Genomic DNA, 17,943 nt, shown 5'->3' with positions numbered 1-17,943 from the left:
TATTTGTAGGTCTTACTTTGCTGAACATTATTGCTGTTTACAGTTTATCTCTATCTATAATAGTATTTAAGATAATAACCAAAAGTTGCAAAATTTACTTAATTTTACCAGTTCAGGGGCAGCAACCCAACAACAGGTTGTCCGATTCGTCTGAAAATTTCAGGGCAGATAGATGTTGACCTGATCAACAATTTAATTCTTTCAGATTTGCTCTAAATGCTTTGGTTTCAATTATATAAGGAAAAATATACATTTTACCCCTGTGTTCTATTTTTAGCCATGGCGGCCATCTTGGTTGAATGACCAGGTCATCGGACACATTTTATTTAACTAGATACCCCAAGGATGATTGTGGCCAAGTTTGGTTAAATTTGGCCAAGTAGTTTCAGAGGAGAAGATTTTTGTAAAAGTTTACTGACGACGGACGCTAGACGCCGGACGACAGATGCCAAGTGATGAGAAAAAGCTCACTTGACCTTAAAAATCAGATGTTCTTTGCTTAATCGAAAGGAAAATTGTATCATGAAAACAAAATGCTGTACCATTAACCTGAGCTATCATGGTATCAAGTCAAATTAAAAAGAGGATGGAAAATCGTACTGTGTAAACGCACTTCAAATAAAATTGAGAATGGAAATGGAGAATATGTCAAAGAGACAACAAACAGACCAAAGAGCATACATCAGCCTCAAGCCACCAATGGGTCTTCAATGTAATTTACCTCAACATCATTTTCTGCCAGATAATTTTTTATACTTGATAAAAAGAAGCCTAAATTGTAAATCAGACAATCAGTAGCAGCCTGTTTCTTTCTTTCCACTATCTCCTTAATCCATTTTCGTAATTTTGGAATTTCTGTGTCTTCTACATTGTCAAAAACCTGCAAGGAAAATTGATACCATTTGTACAAAACATTTTTGTGTCTATGTCTACAAACCTTTGTTATAAATATACATCTGTAAGAGACATCAAATTGATATCTATAAATATATATATCTGTTCACCAAAACATGTTTTAATTTCTGAAAAATCATCCATAGCTCTTTTTTTTTCATAAAACGTACTATATTCTTTCACTGGTACAAATTAAAGGAGATATGATTAGATATAGGGTATATATCAGTGAAACAATAACCAAACAACACAAAGACATCTATATTGATTGATTGATTGTTGGTTGCTTAATGTCCAGTGGCAAATATTTCATGCATGTTCAGGACAAGAACAAGGTAACAATAAATACAATAGGTAGTTCTTGTAAAAGAGGCCACTTGGACAGTTGTGCCACCAGCACGACCCTATCTATAACCCCTCCCCCCCAGAAAATTCAAATACATATTTAAATCATCTACATTAAGAATCTGTTCAACTTACTTTGAAGATCCCATTAGCTCATTACTTCATCCTCATCCTCATTATCCTTATCATTATTACTTGTGTCTTTAATGAAGATAGATAAGTAAGAGATTGAAAATACACCCTCAAAAGAGGAAAGGTGTGCCCTTGCTGCTTTTGTCAAGTTTTAATGGACTCCTTCTTTCCCATGGTTGTTTGTGAGTTTTGTTTTTTGCAGGACAAGATTCTATTCCTCATAAAATGATTGCCATGCGCAGCCTGATACTACTGCAGAGGTAGAACCCTGAAAAGTTGGGGCAAGTTTGGACACAATATTCAAGCGTGATACTGGTTGAATTTGGATTGTGATCAAATTTTTTACATAATATAGGTTTTTGACACAAAATAAATGTCAAAGATCTTAAAAGTATTTGTGCAATACTGTGCAATTGAAGATTTCTTCTTGAAACTTTTTAAAAAAATTGAAATTTTGAAAATTCTGTGAAAAAAGTATGAACCCCTCAAAAAATAAACTTTTTTCACAGAGATATGTCTTGCTTTTTTGTAATTTCAATAATGCAAATAAACTCCATGGTAATGAGATGTGCCAATACTTATACAACGCCATACCAAATATCTTTGACCTACCACTAGTGGTTCACCATAAATTAAACTTGACCTAATCACAAACTAATACATTGTTGACGCCGTCGCCGCCACCACCAGAAACAGCATACCTATGTCTCGCTTTTTGACTCTGTCAAGTGAGACAATAAGAAAAAAAATCCCCTCCCATTAAGTAAATACCCCCATTCCAGTCTTCCCTTTGTGGTATGGAACCTTGTAGAACATTTTTAGAGAGATCCATACACTTACACACAAGTTATCGTCTGGAAAAATGCTTGTTTTTTTTTCCTTCTTGGCCCTTAATTCCTAAATGTTTCATCGGCTCTTAACTCAAAATATGGACAATTTTATGTTAAGGGGGTCTCGACATCTTTTGACAGCTTCCGAAGTGCTAATTTTTAACCTTTTTCAGCTGGACCAAACCACTACTTTACTTTAAAATTCATGACCCAAATTTGTTAAGTGTAATTTCATCCCCCTACTTGCTATTTGAGGCAAAAAACATGAAGAAGTACATTTGAAGAGGTAAAAAAAATTAGGCTAGTTACACACACTATCCACAGTCCACACTAAGGACTATATTCGTGGACAATGAAAATCAAGGGATGATAACTGTTTTCCCAAACAAGATAGCATGCATTATTCAAATAAATTTAAATGGCAATTCCAATCTCAGTTGTTTTTCAGATTAAAATTTTTTACTGGCTATAAATAACCAAATACAGTGTAGTCATTAGTTTAGAGATTTTCCATATTTTCCAGCCAAAAAGCACAGGGGGATCAAAATACCATGGCTTAATAAAACTTTCAAAATAGATTTTCCAGAAAGTAAAATTCATACAAACTACTTATTGGAGTATTATTACTATGGTATTTTGACCCCTCTGCCATACATAGTTTATGCCATTGTATATTGAACCCCCTATTATAGACCTTAAATTTCAATAAAATGCTTCACTGAGCGCAGCCTGATATGACCGCAGAGGTCGAACCCTGAACAGTTGGGGCACATTTGGACACAATATTCAAGCTTGATACTATCTGAATTTGTATTGTGATCAAATTTTTGACATAATATAGGTTTCTGACACAAAATAAATGTGATCAAAGATCTTACAAATCTATTGTGCAATACTGTGCAATTGAAGATTTCTTCTTGAAACTTTTCAAAAATTTGAAATTCGAAAAATTTGGAACCCCTTAAAAAAAATGGACCCCCAAAACTTTTTGAATCCCCCTTGGAACATTAACCATCAAACTCAATCCCAGTCTTTCCTTTGTAGTATGGAACCATTGTAAGGGAGGTAACTCTAATGCAAAAAAAAAAACCACAAAGAAATCAATCAATTCTGAGTATAAATATTTAATACCACTGAACCCTTTGATATACACTATTATAATATTATATGTATTTAAATCACAGTATTTGATGTTTCTCGAAACAGCTATTAAAAAATATATTCCATACAAGAACTAGCAAACAAATAGCAAAAATTACCAAAAAAAAGAAACAAAGCTAAAGTAATTGTTCATGAACCAGGAAACCCTTGTTTTTCCTCCTTTTTTGCTCCTAATTCCTAAACAGATTGAGCCATAACCCTCCCCCCCCCCTCCCCTCAACGCCAATCCTAACCATCCTTGTGTGGTGTGGAAACTTGTGGTACAATTTCAGACAATTTCATACACTGTGCCACAAGTTATTGTCTACACACTAGAAAAATGCTTATTTGGGCCCCTTTTTTATCCCTAATTCCTAAACCATTTGGGACCATAACCCCCAAAATCAATCCCCACCTTTCTTTTGAGGTTTCAAACCTTGGGTTTAAATTTCATAGATTTATATTTACTTATACTTAAAGAGTTTATTATTATAAAGTTATTGGCAAATTTCCAATGGATTTTATAAAGTTATTGGCAAATTCCAATAGATTTTATTAATACGAAAGTTATTTGCAAATTTCCAATATACATAATTGAAGTGAGGTAATTCAAATGTGATTGAATTACCTCCCTTACACTGCTTTTAAATTATGTTTTGTACTTAAGTAATTGTCCATTAACCTGGAAACCTTTGTTTTTGCCCCTTTTTTCTTAACGGCTTGAGCCCCCTAAAGCCAGTTCTTACCATCCCTTTGTGGTATGGAAACTTGTGGTATAATTTCAGAGAGATCCATAAACCGTTATTGTCTGGAAACTAGAACTAGAGGCTCTCAAGAGCCTGTGTCGCTCACCTCTGTCTATGTGCATATTAAACAATGGACACAGATAAATTCATGACATAATTGTGTTTTGGTGATGGTGATGTGTTTGTAGATCTTATTTTACTGAACATTCTTGTTGCTATCTCTATCTATAATAATATTCAAGATAATAACCAACTAGAGCGTGTCGCTCACCTTGGTCTATGTGACTATTAAACAAAGGAAGCAGATGGATTCATGACAAAATTGTATTTTGGTGATGGTGATGTGTTTGTACATCTTACTTTACTGAACATCCTTGCTGCTTACAATTATCTCTATCTATAATGAATTTGGCCCAGTAGTTTCAGTGGAAAATGTCAGTAAAAATTTACAAATTTTATAAAAATTGTTGAAAATTGACTATAAAGGACAATAACTCCTTAGGGGGTCAATTGACCATTTCGGTCATGTTGACTTATTTGTAAATCTTACTTTGCTGAACATTTTTGCTGTTTACAGTTTATCTCTATCTATAATAATATTCAAGACAATAACCAAAAACAGCAAAATTTCCTTAAAATTACCAATTCAGGGGCAGCAACCCAACAACAGATTGTCAGATTCATCTGAAAATTTCAGGGTAGATAGATTTTGACCTGATAAACAATTTTACTAATGTCAGATTTGCTCTAAATGCTTTGGTTTTTGAGTTATAATCCAAAAACTGCATTTTACCCCTATGTTCTATTTTAAGCCGTGGCGGCCATCTTGGTTGGTTGGCCGGGTCACCGGACACATTTTTTAAACAAGATACCCCAAAGATAATTGTGGCCAAGTTTGGATAAATTTGGCCCAGTAGTTTCAGAGAAGAAGATTTTTGTAAAAGATTACTAAGATTTACGAAAAATGGTTAAAAATTGACTATAAAGGGCAATAACTCCTTTATGGGTCAACTGACCATTTTGGTCATGTTGACTTATTTGTAAATCTTACTTTGCTGAACATTATTGCTGTTAACAGTTTATTTCTATCTATAACAATTTTCAAGATAACCAAAAACAGTAAAATTTCCTTAAAATTATTAATTCAGGGGCAGGAACCAAACAACGAGTTATCCGATTCATCTGAAAATTTCAGGGCAGATAGTTCTTGACCTGATAAACAATTTTACCCATGTCAGATTTGCCCTAAATGCTTTGGTTTTTGAGTTATAAGCCAAAAACTGCATTTTACCCGTATGTTCTATTTTTAGCCATGGCGGCCATCTTGGTTGGTTGGCCGGGTCACCGGACACATCTTTTAAACTAAATACTCCAATGATGATTGTGGCCAAGTTTGGTTTAATTTGGCCCAGTAGTTTCAGAGAAGAAGATTTTTGTAAAAGATTACTAAGATTTACGAAAAATGGTTAAAAATTGACTATAAAGGGCAATAACTCCTTTATGGGTCAACTGACCATTTTGGTCATGTTGACTTATTTGTAAATCTTACTTTGCTGAACATTATTGCTGTTTACAGTTTATTTCTATCTATAACCATTTTCAAAATAACTAAAAACAGTAAAATTTCCTTAAAATTACCAATTCAGGGGCAGGAACCAAACAACGGCCAGGTGAGCTAAAAACAGCAAAATTTCCTTAAAAATACCTATTCAGGGGCAGCAACCCAACAACAGGTAGTCTGATTCATCTGAAAATTTCAGGACAGATAGATCTTGAAATGATAAACACTTTTAACTCTGTCAGATTTGCTCTAAATGCTTTGGTTTTTGAGTTATAAGCCAAAAACTGCATTTTACCCCTATGTTCTATTTTTAGGCATGGTAGCAATCTTGGTTGGTTGGCCAGGTCACGCCACACATTTTTAAAACTAGATACCCCAAAGATGATTGTGACCAAGTTTGGATTAATTTGGACCTGTAGTTTCTAACTTTGCTGAACATTATTGCTGTTTACAGTTTATCTCTTTCTATAATAATATTCATGATAATAACTAAAAACAGCAAAAAATACCTAAAATTACTAATTCAGGGGCAGCAACCCAACAACGGGTCGTCAGATTCATCTGAAAATTTGAGGGCAGAAAGATCTTGACCTGATAAACAATTTTACCCCATGTCAGATTTGCTCTAAATGATTTGGTTTTTGAGTTATAAGCCAAAAACTGCATTTTACCCCTTTGTTCTATTTTTAGCCATGGCGGCCATCTTGGTTGATTGGCCGGGTCACGCCACATATTTTTTTAAACTAGATACCCCAATGATGATTGTGGCTAAGTTTGGTTTAATTTGGCCCAGTAGTTTCAGAGATGAAGATTTTTGTAAAAGTTAACGACGACGGACGATGGACGCCGGGCCAGGTGAGCTCAAAATGCTTATTTGGGCCCTTTTTTGGCCCCTAATTCCTTAACTGTTTATACCATAACCCCCTTAATCAATCCCAAACCTTCCTTTTGTGGTATTGAACCTTATGATAGAGATCAATTCACTTAAACTAAAATTATTGTGCGAAAACCAATGTGTCTTCGCACGACGACAACGATGATGACAACGTCGCCAACATGATACCAATAAAACAAAAAGATGTTGCGGTCGTATAAAAATTATAGCTATAATTCTAACTCCTTTACAGAGTTATAATACTCCATTAAGTAGTTTGTATGTATTACACGTGCTGGAAAAGATATATTGAAAATTCTACTTTGCAATGGTATTTTGGACCCCCTGCAGTATATTGAACCCCCCACCTATAGACCTTTATTTCAACAATTATAGCAATTATAACTCTTCTGAATAATAATAATACTCCAATAATTAGTTTGTATGTATTTTATTTGCTTGAAAAGATGTTTTGAAAATTTTTATTCAGCCATTGTATTTTGGCCCCCCCCTCCCCCCTCCTGCCATGATATATTGCTCCCCCCTTTTATACCTCCAATTTTACAAATTAAAGCTTTTCTAACTCTGTTACATAGCAATAATACTCCAAGAAGTGTGTATGTTTCTAACATGCTGGAAATGATATTTTAACAATTTTACTTTGCCTTGGTATTTTGACCCCCTGCCATGGTATATTGAACCCCCTACTATAGACCTTTAGTTTCAAAAATTGTAGCAATCCTAACTCTTGTGTATAGTAATAGTACTACAATAAGTAGTTTGTATTATTTAAATTGCTGGAAAGATATTTTGAAAATTTTAATTTGCCATGATATTTAGACCACCCTGCATGGTATATTGAAGCCCCTACTATAGTCCTTTAATTTCCAAAATTCTAGCAATTCAAACTCTTTTATATAATAACTAGAGGCTCTCAAGAGCCTGTGTCGCTCACCTTGGTCTATGTGCATATTAAACAATGGACACAAATAAATTCATGACATAATTGTGTTTTGGTGACGGTGATGTGTTTGTAGATCTAACTTTACTGAACATTCTTGTTGCTACAATTTTCTCTATCTATAATGAACTTGGCCCAGTAATTACAGTGGAAAATATTTTCTTAGAATTTACAAAAATTTATGAAAAATTCTAAAAATTAACTATCAAGGGCAATAACTCCTTCAGGGGTCAAATGACTATTTTGGTCATGAAACTTATTTGTAGATCTTGTTTTGCTGAACATTATTGCTGTTTACCTATTATCTCTATCTATAATAATATTCAAGATAATAACAAAAAACGTCAAAATTTCCTTAAAATTACTAATTCAAGGCAGTAACCTAATAACGGGTTGTCCGATCCATGTGAAAATATCAGCGCAGATAGATCTTGACGTAATAGACAATTTCACCCTGTCAGATTTTCTCTAAATGCTTCAGTTTTTGAGTTATAAGCCAAAAACTGCATTTTACCCCTATGTTCTATTATTAGCCATGGCGGCTATCTTGGTTGGTTGGCCGGGTCACGCCACACATTTTTTAAATTAGATACCCCAATGATGATTAAGGCCAAGTTTGGTTTAATTTGGCCCAGTAGTTTCAGAGGAGAAGATTTTTGTAAAAGATTACCAAGATTTACGAAAAAATGATTAAAATTTGACTATAAAGGGCAATAACTCCTAAAGGGGACAACTTTCCATTTCGTTCGTGTTGATGTATTTGTAAATCTTACTTTGCTGAACATTATTGCTGCTTACAGTTTATCTCTATCTAAAATAATATTCAAGACAATAACCAAAAACAGCAAAATTTCCTTAAAAAAACCAATTCAGGGGCAGTAACCCAACAACAGGTTGTCCGATTCATCTGAAAATTTCAGGACAGATAGATCTTGACCTGATAAACACTTTTAACTCTTGTCAGATTTGCTCTAAATGCTTTGGTTTTTGAGTTATATTCCAAAAACTGCATTTTACCCCTATGTTCTATTTTAAGCCATGGCGGCCATCTTGGTTGGTTGGCTGGGTCACGCCACACATTTTTTAAACTAAATACCCCAAAGATGATTGTGGCCAAGTTTGGATTAATTTAGCCCAGTAGTTTCAGAGGAGAAGATTTTTTTTGAAAGATTTCCAAGATTTACGAAAAATGGTTAACCAGATGCTCCGCAGGGCGTAGCTTTATACGACCGCAGAGGTTGAACCCTGAACGGTTGGGGCAAGTATGGACACAACATTCAAGCTGGATTCAGCTCTAAATTTGGATTGTGATTAAATAGTTGACACATCATAGGTTTCTGACACAGAATGAATGTGTTCTAATGAACTTAAAATTTTTGTTTTCTCTTAGAGCAATTCACTATGCTGTTGAATATTAATCCTCTCAAAAAAATGTTTGAAGAAATTTTCTTTTTTATTTATGAAATTTCAGATGAGAAAAATTGAACCCAATTTTTTTAATCACATGCCCCTTTCCCTTATTCCAAAACTAATCTCAATTAAAATTTCTAATGGAGTTTGCAACAATAACTACTCATTTAAATACATCATAAAATATTAAGATGTAAAAAAACTGCTTGTTATCACTGAATGGTAAAGATTATTTTAATTTATCAGTTGGTAGTAAAAAGTGAATATACATTGTATATTGTATATAACAAAGATTTAAGTTGATTCTGGACAAAGAAAGATAACTCCAATTAAAAAAAAATCTTGCTATTGCACAATAATTTGCAATTAGATATTTCTTGCCATTGCGCAATACTGTGCAATTGAAAATACTTGCTATTGCACAATACTTAATATAATAATTTTAGATCCTGATTTGGACCAACTTGAAAACTGGGCCCATAATAAAAAATCTAAGTACATTTTTGGATTCAGCATATCAAAGAACCCCAAGATTTCAATTTTTGTTAAAATCAGACTAAGTTTAATTTTGGACCCTTTGGACTTTAGTGTAGACCAATTTGAAAACAGGACCAAAAATGAAGAATCTACATACACAGTTAGATTTGGTATATCAAAGAACCCCATTTATTCAATTTTTGATGAAATCAAACAAAGTTTAATTTTGGACCCCGATTTGGACCAACTTGAAAACTGGGCCAATAATCAAGAATCTAAGTACATTTTTAGATTCAGCATATCAAAGAACCTAACTGATTCATTTTTTGTCAAAATCAAATTAAGTTTAATTTTGGACCCTTTGGACCTTAATGTAGACCAATTTGAAAACGGGACCAAAAGTTAAGAATCTACATACACAGTCATGACAGTTAGATTCGGCATATCAAAGAACCCCAATTATTCAATTTTGATGAAATCAAACAAAGTTTAATTATGGACCCTTTGGGCCCCTTATTCTGTTGGGACCAAAACTTCCAAAAATCAATACCAACTTCCTTTTATGGTCATAAACCTTGTGTTTAAATTTCATAGATTTCTATTTACTTATACTAATGTTATGGTGCGAAAACCAAGAAAAATGCTTATTTGGGTCCCTTTTTGGCCCCTAATTCCTAAACTGTTGGGACCTAAACTCCCAAAATCAATACCAACCTTCCTTTTGTAGTCATTAACATTGTGTTTAAATTTCATTGATTTCTATTTACTTAAACTAAAGTTATTGTGCGAAAACCAAGAATAATGCCTATTTGGGCCCTTTTTTGGCCCCTAATTCCTCAACTATTGAAACCAAAACTCCCAAAATCAATCCCAACCGTTCTTTTGTGGTCATAAACCTTGTGTCAAAATTTCATAGATTTCTATTAACTTAAACTAAAGTTATAGTGCGAAAACCAAGAAAATGCTTATTTGGGCCCTTTTTGGCCCCTAATTCCTAAAATAATGGGACCAAAACACCCAAAATCAATACCAACCTTCCTTTTGTGGTCATAAACCTTGTGTTAAAATTTCATAGATTTCCATTAACTTTTACTAAAGTTAGAGTGCGAAAACTAAAAGTATTCGGACGACGACGACGACGACGACGACGACGACGGTGACGACGACGCCAACGTGATAGCAATATACGACGAAAATTTTTTCAAATTTTACGGTCGTATAAAAATTGACTATAAAGGTCAATAACTCCTAAAGGGGTCAATTGACCATTTTGGTCGTGTTGACCTTTGTAAATCTTACTTTGCTGAACATTTTTGCTGTTTACAGTTTATCTCTATCTATAATAATATTCAAGACAATAACCAAAAACAGCAAAATTTCCTTAAAATTACCAATTCAGGGGCAGCAACCCAACAACAGGTTGTCAGATTCATCTGAAAATTTCAAGGTAGATAGATCTTGACCTGATAAACAATTTTACCAATGTCAGATTTGCTCTAAATGCTTTGGTTTTTGAGTTATAATCCAAAAACTGCATTTTACCCCTATGTTCTATTTTAAGCCATGGCGGCCATCTTGGTTGGTTGGCTGGGTCACGCCACACATTTTTAAAAATAGATACATCAAAGATGATTGTGGCCAAGTTTGGATTAATTTAGCCCAGTAGTTTCAGAGGAGAAGATTTTTGTGAAAGATTTCCAAGATTTACGAAAAATGGTTAACTCCTAAAGGGGTCAACTGACCATTTTGGTCATGTTGACTTATTTGTAAATCTAACTTTGCTGAACATTATTGCTGGTTAGAGTTTATCTCTATCTATAACAATATTCAAGATAATATTTTGAACCCCCTAAAAATTGAACCCAGGGTCAAATACCATTCGGTAAAATGACCCCGGGGTCATTATACCGCATGGTATTTTGACCCCGGGGTCATTTTTCACATATGGTATTTTTAACCCCACTGCGGTATATTGAACCCCCTGTTTTCGATAATAGTATTGCAGATAATCTAATTTACAATTTATTGGCTATTATTTTTTTTTATATGAGGTTTTTAGAAGGGGGAGGGGGTTGAATATACCGCAGGGAGGTCAAAATACCATGGCTATGTAAAATTTTGCAAAATATATTTTTCAGTATGCTAAATACATACAACCTACTTATTGGAGTATTATTACTATGTTAAGGAGTAAGAATAGCTAGAATTTTTGAAATTCAAGGTCTATGGTAGGGGGTTCAATATACCGCAGGGGGGTCAAAATAACATGGAATATTTTTTTTTCAAAATATCTTTTCCAGCATGTTAAATGCATAAAAACTACTTATTGGAGTATTATCACAATGTTAAGGAGTTAGAATAGCTAGAATTTTTGAAATTCAAGGTCTATTATTAATAAGTAGGGGGTTCAATATACCGCAGGGGGGTCAAAATACCATGGGTGAGTAAAATTTTCAAAATATCTTTCAAAGCATATTTAATACATACAAACTACTGATTGGAGTATAATTACCATGTAAAGGAGTTCGAATAGCTAGAATTTTTGCATTTCAAGGTATATCTAAGGGCCTTCAATATACCGCAGTGGGGTCAAAATACCATGGGTAAGTAAAATTTTCAAAATATCTTTTCAAGCATATTTAATACATACAAATTACTTATTGGAGTAGTATTACCATGTTAATGAGTTAGAATAACTTGAATTTTTGAAATTCAAGGTCTATAGTAGGGGGTTCAATATACCATGGTTGGGGGGTCAAAATACCAAGGAATTTTTTTTTTCAATATATCTTTTCCAGCATGTTTAATATATACAAACTACTTATTGGATTATTATTATTATGTTAATGAGTTAGAATAGCTTGAATTTTTGAAATTCAAGGTCTATAGTAGGGGGTTCAATATACCATGGTTGGGGGGTCAAAATACCAAGGAATTTTTTTTTCTTCCATATATCTTTTCCAGCATGTTTAATATATACAAACTACTTATTGGAGTATTATTACAATGTTAAGGCGTTAGAATAGCTTGAATTTTCAAGGTTCTATATACCATGGTTGGGGGTTAAAAATATCAAGGATTCTTTTTTTTAAAATATCTTTTCCAGCATGTTTAATATATATACAAACTACTCGAGTCGTTAGAATAGCTAGAATTTTTTTAATTCAAGGTCTATAGTAGGGGGTTCAATATACAGCAGGGGGGTCAAAATACCATGGGTAAGTAAAATTTTCAAAATATCTTTTCAAGCATATTTAATACATGCAAACTACTTATTGGAGTATTATTACCATGTTAAGGAGTTCGAATAGCTAGAATTTTTGAAATTCAAGGTCTATGGTAGGGGGTTACAATATACCGCAAGGGGGTCAAAATACCATGGGTAAGTAAAATTTTGCAAAATATATTTTTCAGTATGCTAAATACATACAAATTACTTATTGGAGTATTATTACTATGTTAAGGGGTTAGAATAGCTAGAATTTTTGAAATTCAAGGTCTATGGTAGGGGGTTCAATATACCGCAGGGGGGGTCAAAATACCATGGAATATTTTTTTCTTCAAAATATCCTTTCAAGCATGTTAAATGCATACAAACTACTTATTTGAGTATTATTACCATGTTAAGGAGTTAGAATAGCTAGAATTTTTGAAATTCAAGGTCTATAGTAGGGTGTTCAATATACCGCAGGGGGGTCAAAATACCATGGCTAAGTAAAATTTTCAAAATATCTTTTCAAGCATATTTAATACATACAAATTACTTATTGGAGTATTAATTATTACCATGTTAAAGAGTTAGAATAGCTAGAATTTTTGAAATTCAAGGTCTATAGTAGGGGGTTCAAATATACCCCAGGGGGTCAAAATACCAGGGAATATTTTTTTTTCAAAATATCTTTTCCAGCATGTTAAATGCATACAAACTACTTATTGGAGTATTATCACAATGTTAAGGAGTTAGAATAGCTAGAATTTTTGAAATTCAAGGAATATAGTAGGGGTTTCAATATACGGCAGGGGGTCAAAATACCATGGCTAAGTAAAGTTTTCAAAATATCTTTTCAATCATATGTAATACATACAAACTACTTATTGGAGTATTATTACCATGTTTAGGAGTTAGAATAGCTTGGATTTTTGAATTTCAAGGTCTATGGTAGGGAGTTAAATATACCGCAGGGGATCAAAATACCATGGATTTTGTTTTGTCAAAATATTTTTTCCAGCATGTTAAATGCAAACAAACTACTTTTTGGAGTATTATTACTATATTAAGGATTAAGAATAGCTGGAATCTTTTAAATTGAAGGTCTATGGTAGGGGGTTCAATATACCTCAGGGGGGTCAAAATACCATGGCTAAGTAAAATTTTCAAATGATCTTTTCCAGTATGTTTAATACATACAAACAACTTTTTTGAGTATTATTACAATGTTTAGGAGTTAGAATAGCTTGGATTTTTGAAATTCAAGGTCTATAGTAGAGGTTCAATATACCCATAGGGGGGTCAAAATACCATGGAATTTTTTTTTTCAAAATGTCTTTTCCAGTATGTTAAATGCAAGCAAACTACTTATTGGAGTATTATCCTTACAAACTACTTATTGGAGTATTATAACCATGTTTAGGAGTTAGAATAGCTTGGATTTATGAAATTCAATGTCTATAGTAGGGGGGTCATCCTCTTGAAATAAAGATTATTTATTTATTTATTTATTTATTTTATTTAAAATACCATGGCTTAAGAAAATTTTACTTTGCAATGGTACTTTGATCCCCAAGCGTTATATTGAACCCCCTACTCAAGGCCTTTAATTTCAGAAATTCTTGCAATTTGAACTCTTTTATGTAGTTACAATACACCAATAAGTAGTTTGTATGTATTAAACTTGATGGAAAAGATATTTTGAAAATTTTACTTTGCCATGGTAATTTGACGCCCCCCCCCCCTCCCCCCGTCTGCGGTATATTGAGACCTTTAATTAAAAAAATTCTGGCAATTTTTACTCTTATATGTAGTTAGAAAACACCAACAAGTAGTTTGTATGTATTAAACTTGCTGGAAAAGATATTTTGAAAATTTTACTTTGCCATGGTATTTTGACTCCCCTGCGGTATATTGAACCCCTTACTCTAGACAATTCAAAAAATTCTGGCAATTTCAACTCTTATATGTAGTTAGAATACACTAAAAAGAAGTTTGTATGTATCAAACTTGATGGAAAAGATATTTTGAAAATTTTACTTTGCCATTGTATTTTTACCCCCCTGTGGTATCTTGAACCCCCTACTCTAGGCCTTTAATTTCAGAAATTCTGGCAATTCTAACAATTTTAGGTAGTTAGAATACACAAACAAGTAGTTTGTATGTATTAACCTTGCTGGAAAAGATATTTTGAAAATTTTACTTTGCCATGGTATTTTGACCCCCCCCCCCTGCAGTATATTGATTCCCTTGAACTCTAGACAATTCAAAACATTCAGGCAATTTAAATTCTTATATGTAGTTAGAATACACCAACAAGTAGTTTGTATGTATTAAACTTGATGGAAAAGATATTTTGAAAATTTTACTTTGCCATGGTATTTTGACCCCCCAGCGGTATATTGAACCCCCTACTCTAGGCCTTAAATTTCAGAAATTCTGGCAATTCTATCTTTTTTATGTAGTTAGAATACACCAACAAGTAGTTTGTATGTATTAAACTTGATGGAAAAGATATTTTGAAAATTTTACCTTGCCATGGTATTTTGACCCCCCAGCGGTATATTGAACCCCCTACTCTAGGCCTTAAATTTCAGAAATTCTAGCAATTCTATCTTTTTTTATGTAGTAAGAAAACAACAACACGTAGTTTGTATGTATTAAACTTGATGGACAAGATATTTTGAAAATTTTACTTTGCCATGGTATTTTGACCCCCTGTGGTATATTGAACCCACTATCATAGACCTTGAATTTCAAAAATTCTAGCTATTCAAACTCCTTAACATGGTAATAATACTCCAATAAGTAGTTTGTATGTATTTAATATGCTTGAAAAGATGTTTTGAAAATTTTACTTACCCATGGTATTTTGACCCCCCTGCGGTATATTGAACGCCCTTCTATAGACCTTGAATTTAAAAAATTTGCTATTCTAACGCATTAACATGGCAATAATACTCCAATAAGTAGTTTGTATATATTAACCATGCTGGAAAAGATATTTTGAAAATTTAACTTTGCCATGGTAATTTGACCCCCCCCCCCCCCTCCCCACGTCTGCGGTATATTGAGACCTTTAATTAAAAAAATTCTGGCAATTTTTACTCTTATATGTAGTTAGAAAACACCAACAAGTAGTTTGTATGTATTAAACTTGCTGGAAAAGATATTTTGAAAATTTTACTTTGCCATGGTATTTTGACTCCCCTGCGGTATATTGAACCCCTTACTCTAGACAATTCAAAAAATTCTGGCAATTTCAACTCTTATATGTAGTTAGAATACACTAAAAAGAAGTTTGTATGTATCAAACTTGATGGAAAAGATATTTTGAAAATTTTACTTTGCCATTGTATTTTTACCCCCCTGTGGTATCTTGAACCCCCTACTCTAGGCCTTTAATTTCAGAAATTCTGGCAATTCTAACAATTTTAGGTAGTTAGAATACACAAACAAGTAGTTTGTATGTATTAACCTTGCTGGAAAAGATATTTTGAAAATTTTACTTTGCCATGGTATTTTGACCCCCCCCCCCCTGCAGTATATTGATTCCCTTGAACTCTAGACAATTCAAAACATTCAGGCAATTTAAATTCTTATATGTAGTTAGAATACACCAACAAGTAGTTTGTATGTATTAAACTTGATGGAAAAGATATTTTGAAAATTTTACTTTGCCATGGTATTTTGACCCCCCAGCGGTATATTGAACCCCCTACTCTAGGCCTTAAATTTCAGAAATTCTGGCAATTCTATCTTTTTTATGTAGTTAGAATACACCAACAAGTAGTTTGTATGTATTAAACTTGATGGAAAAGATATTTTGAAAATTTTACCTTGCCATGGTATTTTGACCCCCCAGCGGTATATTGAACCCCCTACTCTAGGCCTTAAATTTCAGAAATTCTAGCAATTCTATCTTTTTTTATGTAGTAAGAAAACAACAACACGTAGTTTGTATGTATTAAACTTGATGGACAAGATATTTTGAAAATTTTACTTTGCCATGGTATTTTGACCCCCTGTGGTATATTGAACCCACTATCATAGACCTTGAATTTCAAAAATTCTAGCTATTCAAACTCCTTAACATGGTAATAATACTCCAATAAGTAGTTTGTATGTATTTAATATGCTTGAAAAGATGTTTTGAAAATTTTACTTACCCATGGTATTTTGACCCCCCTGCGGTATATTGAACGCCCTTCTATAGACCTTGAATTTAAAAAATTTGCTATTCTAACGCATTAACATGGCAATAATACTCCAATAAGTAGTTTGTATATATTAACCATGCTGGAAAAGATATTTTGAAAATCTAACTTTGCCATGGTAATTTGACCCCCCCCCCTCCCCACGTCTGCGGTATATTGAGACCTTTAATTAAAAAAATTCTGGCAATTTTTACTCTTATATGTAGTTAGAAAACACCAACAAGTAGTTTGTATGTATTAAACTTGCTGGAAAAGATATTTTGAAAATTTTACTTTGCCATGGTATTTTGACTCCCCTGCGGTATATTGAACCCCTTACTCTAGACAATTCAAAAAATTCTGGCAATTTCAACTCTTATATGTAGTTAGAATACACTAAAAAGAAGTTTGTATGTATCAAACTTGATGGAAAAGATATTTTGAAAATTTTACTTTGCCATTGTATTTTTACCCCCCTGTGGTATCTTGAACCCCCTACTCTAGGCCTTTAATTTCAGAAATTCTGGTAATTCTAACACTTTTAGGTAGTTAGAATACACCAATAAGTAGTTTGTATGTATTAAACTTGCTGGAAAAGATATTTTGAAAATTTTACTTTGCCATGGTATTTTGACTCCCCTGCGGTATATTGAACCCCTTACTCTAGACAATTCAGAAAATTTTGGCAATTTCAACTCTTATATGTAGTTAGAATACACCAACAAGTAGTTTGTATGTATTTAACTTGCTGGAAAAGATATTTTGAAAATTTTACTTTGCCATGGTATTTTGACCCCCCCCCCCCCCCCTGCAGTATATTGATTCTCTGGAACTCTAGACAATTCAAAAAATTCAGGCAATTTTAATTCTGATATGTAGTTAGAATACACCAACAAGTAGTTTGTATGTATTAAACTTGATGGAAAAGATATTTTGAAAATTTTACTTTGCCATGGTATTTTGACCCCCCAGCAGTATATTGAACCCCCTACTCTAGGCCTTTAATTTCAGAAATTCTGGCAATTCTATCTTTTTTATGTAGTTAGAATACACCAACAAGTAGTTTGTATGTATTAAACTTGATGGAAAAGATATTTTGAAAATTTTACTTTGCCATGGTATTTTGACCCCCCTGTGGTATATTGAACCCCCTACCATAGATCTTGAAT

General features: G+C 33.1%; 1 protein-coding gene across 1 annotated transcript in view; it reads right to left on the bottom strand.

Annotated features, from left to right (window-relative positions):
* LOC143062004 (uncharacterized) overlaps window positions 1-17,943 on the bottom strand; it is a 59,498-nt gene that overhangs the window by 11,702 nt on the left and 29,853 nt on the right. Inside the window, exon 3 of the mRNA XM_076233857.1 lies at window positions 722-880. Coding sequence (XP_076089972.1) covers window positions 722-880 — 159 coding nt within the window. The remainder of the gene's footprint in view (window positions 1-721; window positions 881-17,943) is intronic.

Source organism: Mytilus galloprovincialis, chromosome 2 (assembly GCF_965363235.1).
Source record: "Mytilus galloprovincialis chromosome 2, xbMytGall1.hap1.1, whole genome shotgun sequence".
In the NCBI taxonomy this organism is placed as follows: domain Eukaryota; kingdom Metazoa; phylum Mollusca; class Bivalvia; order Mytilida; family Mytilidae; genus Mytilus; species Mytilus galloprovincialis.
The sequence above is the reverse complement of the archived record's forward strand: the minus strand, read 5'-3'. Positions and strand labels throughout refer to the sequence as shown.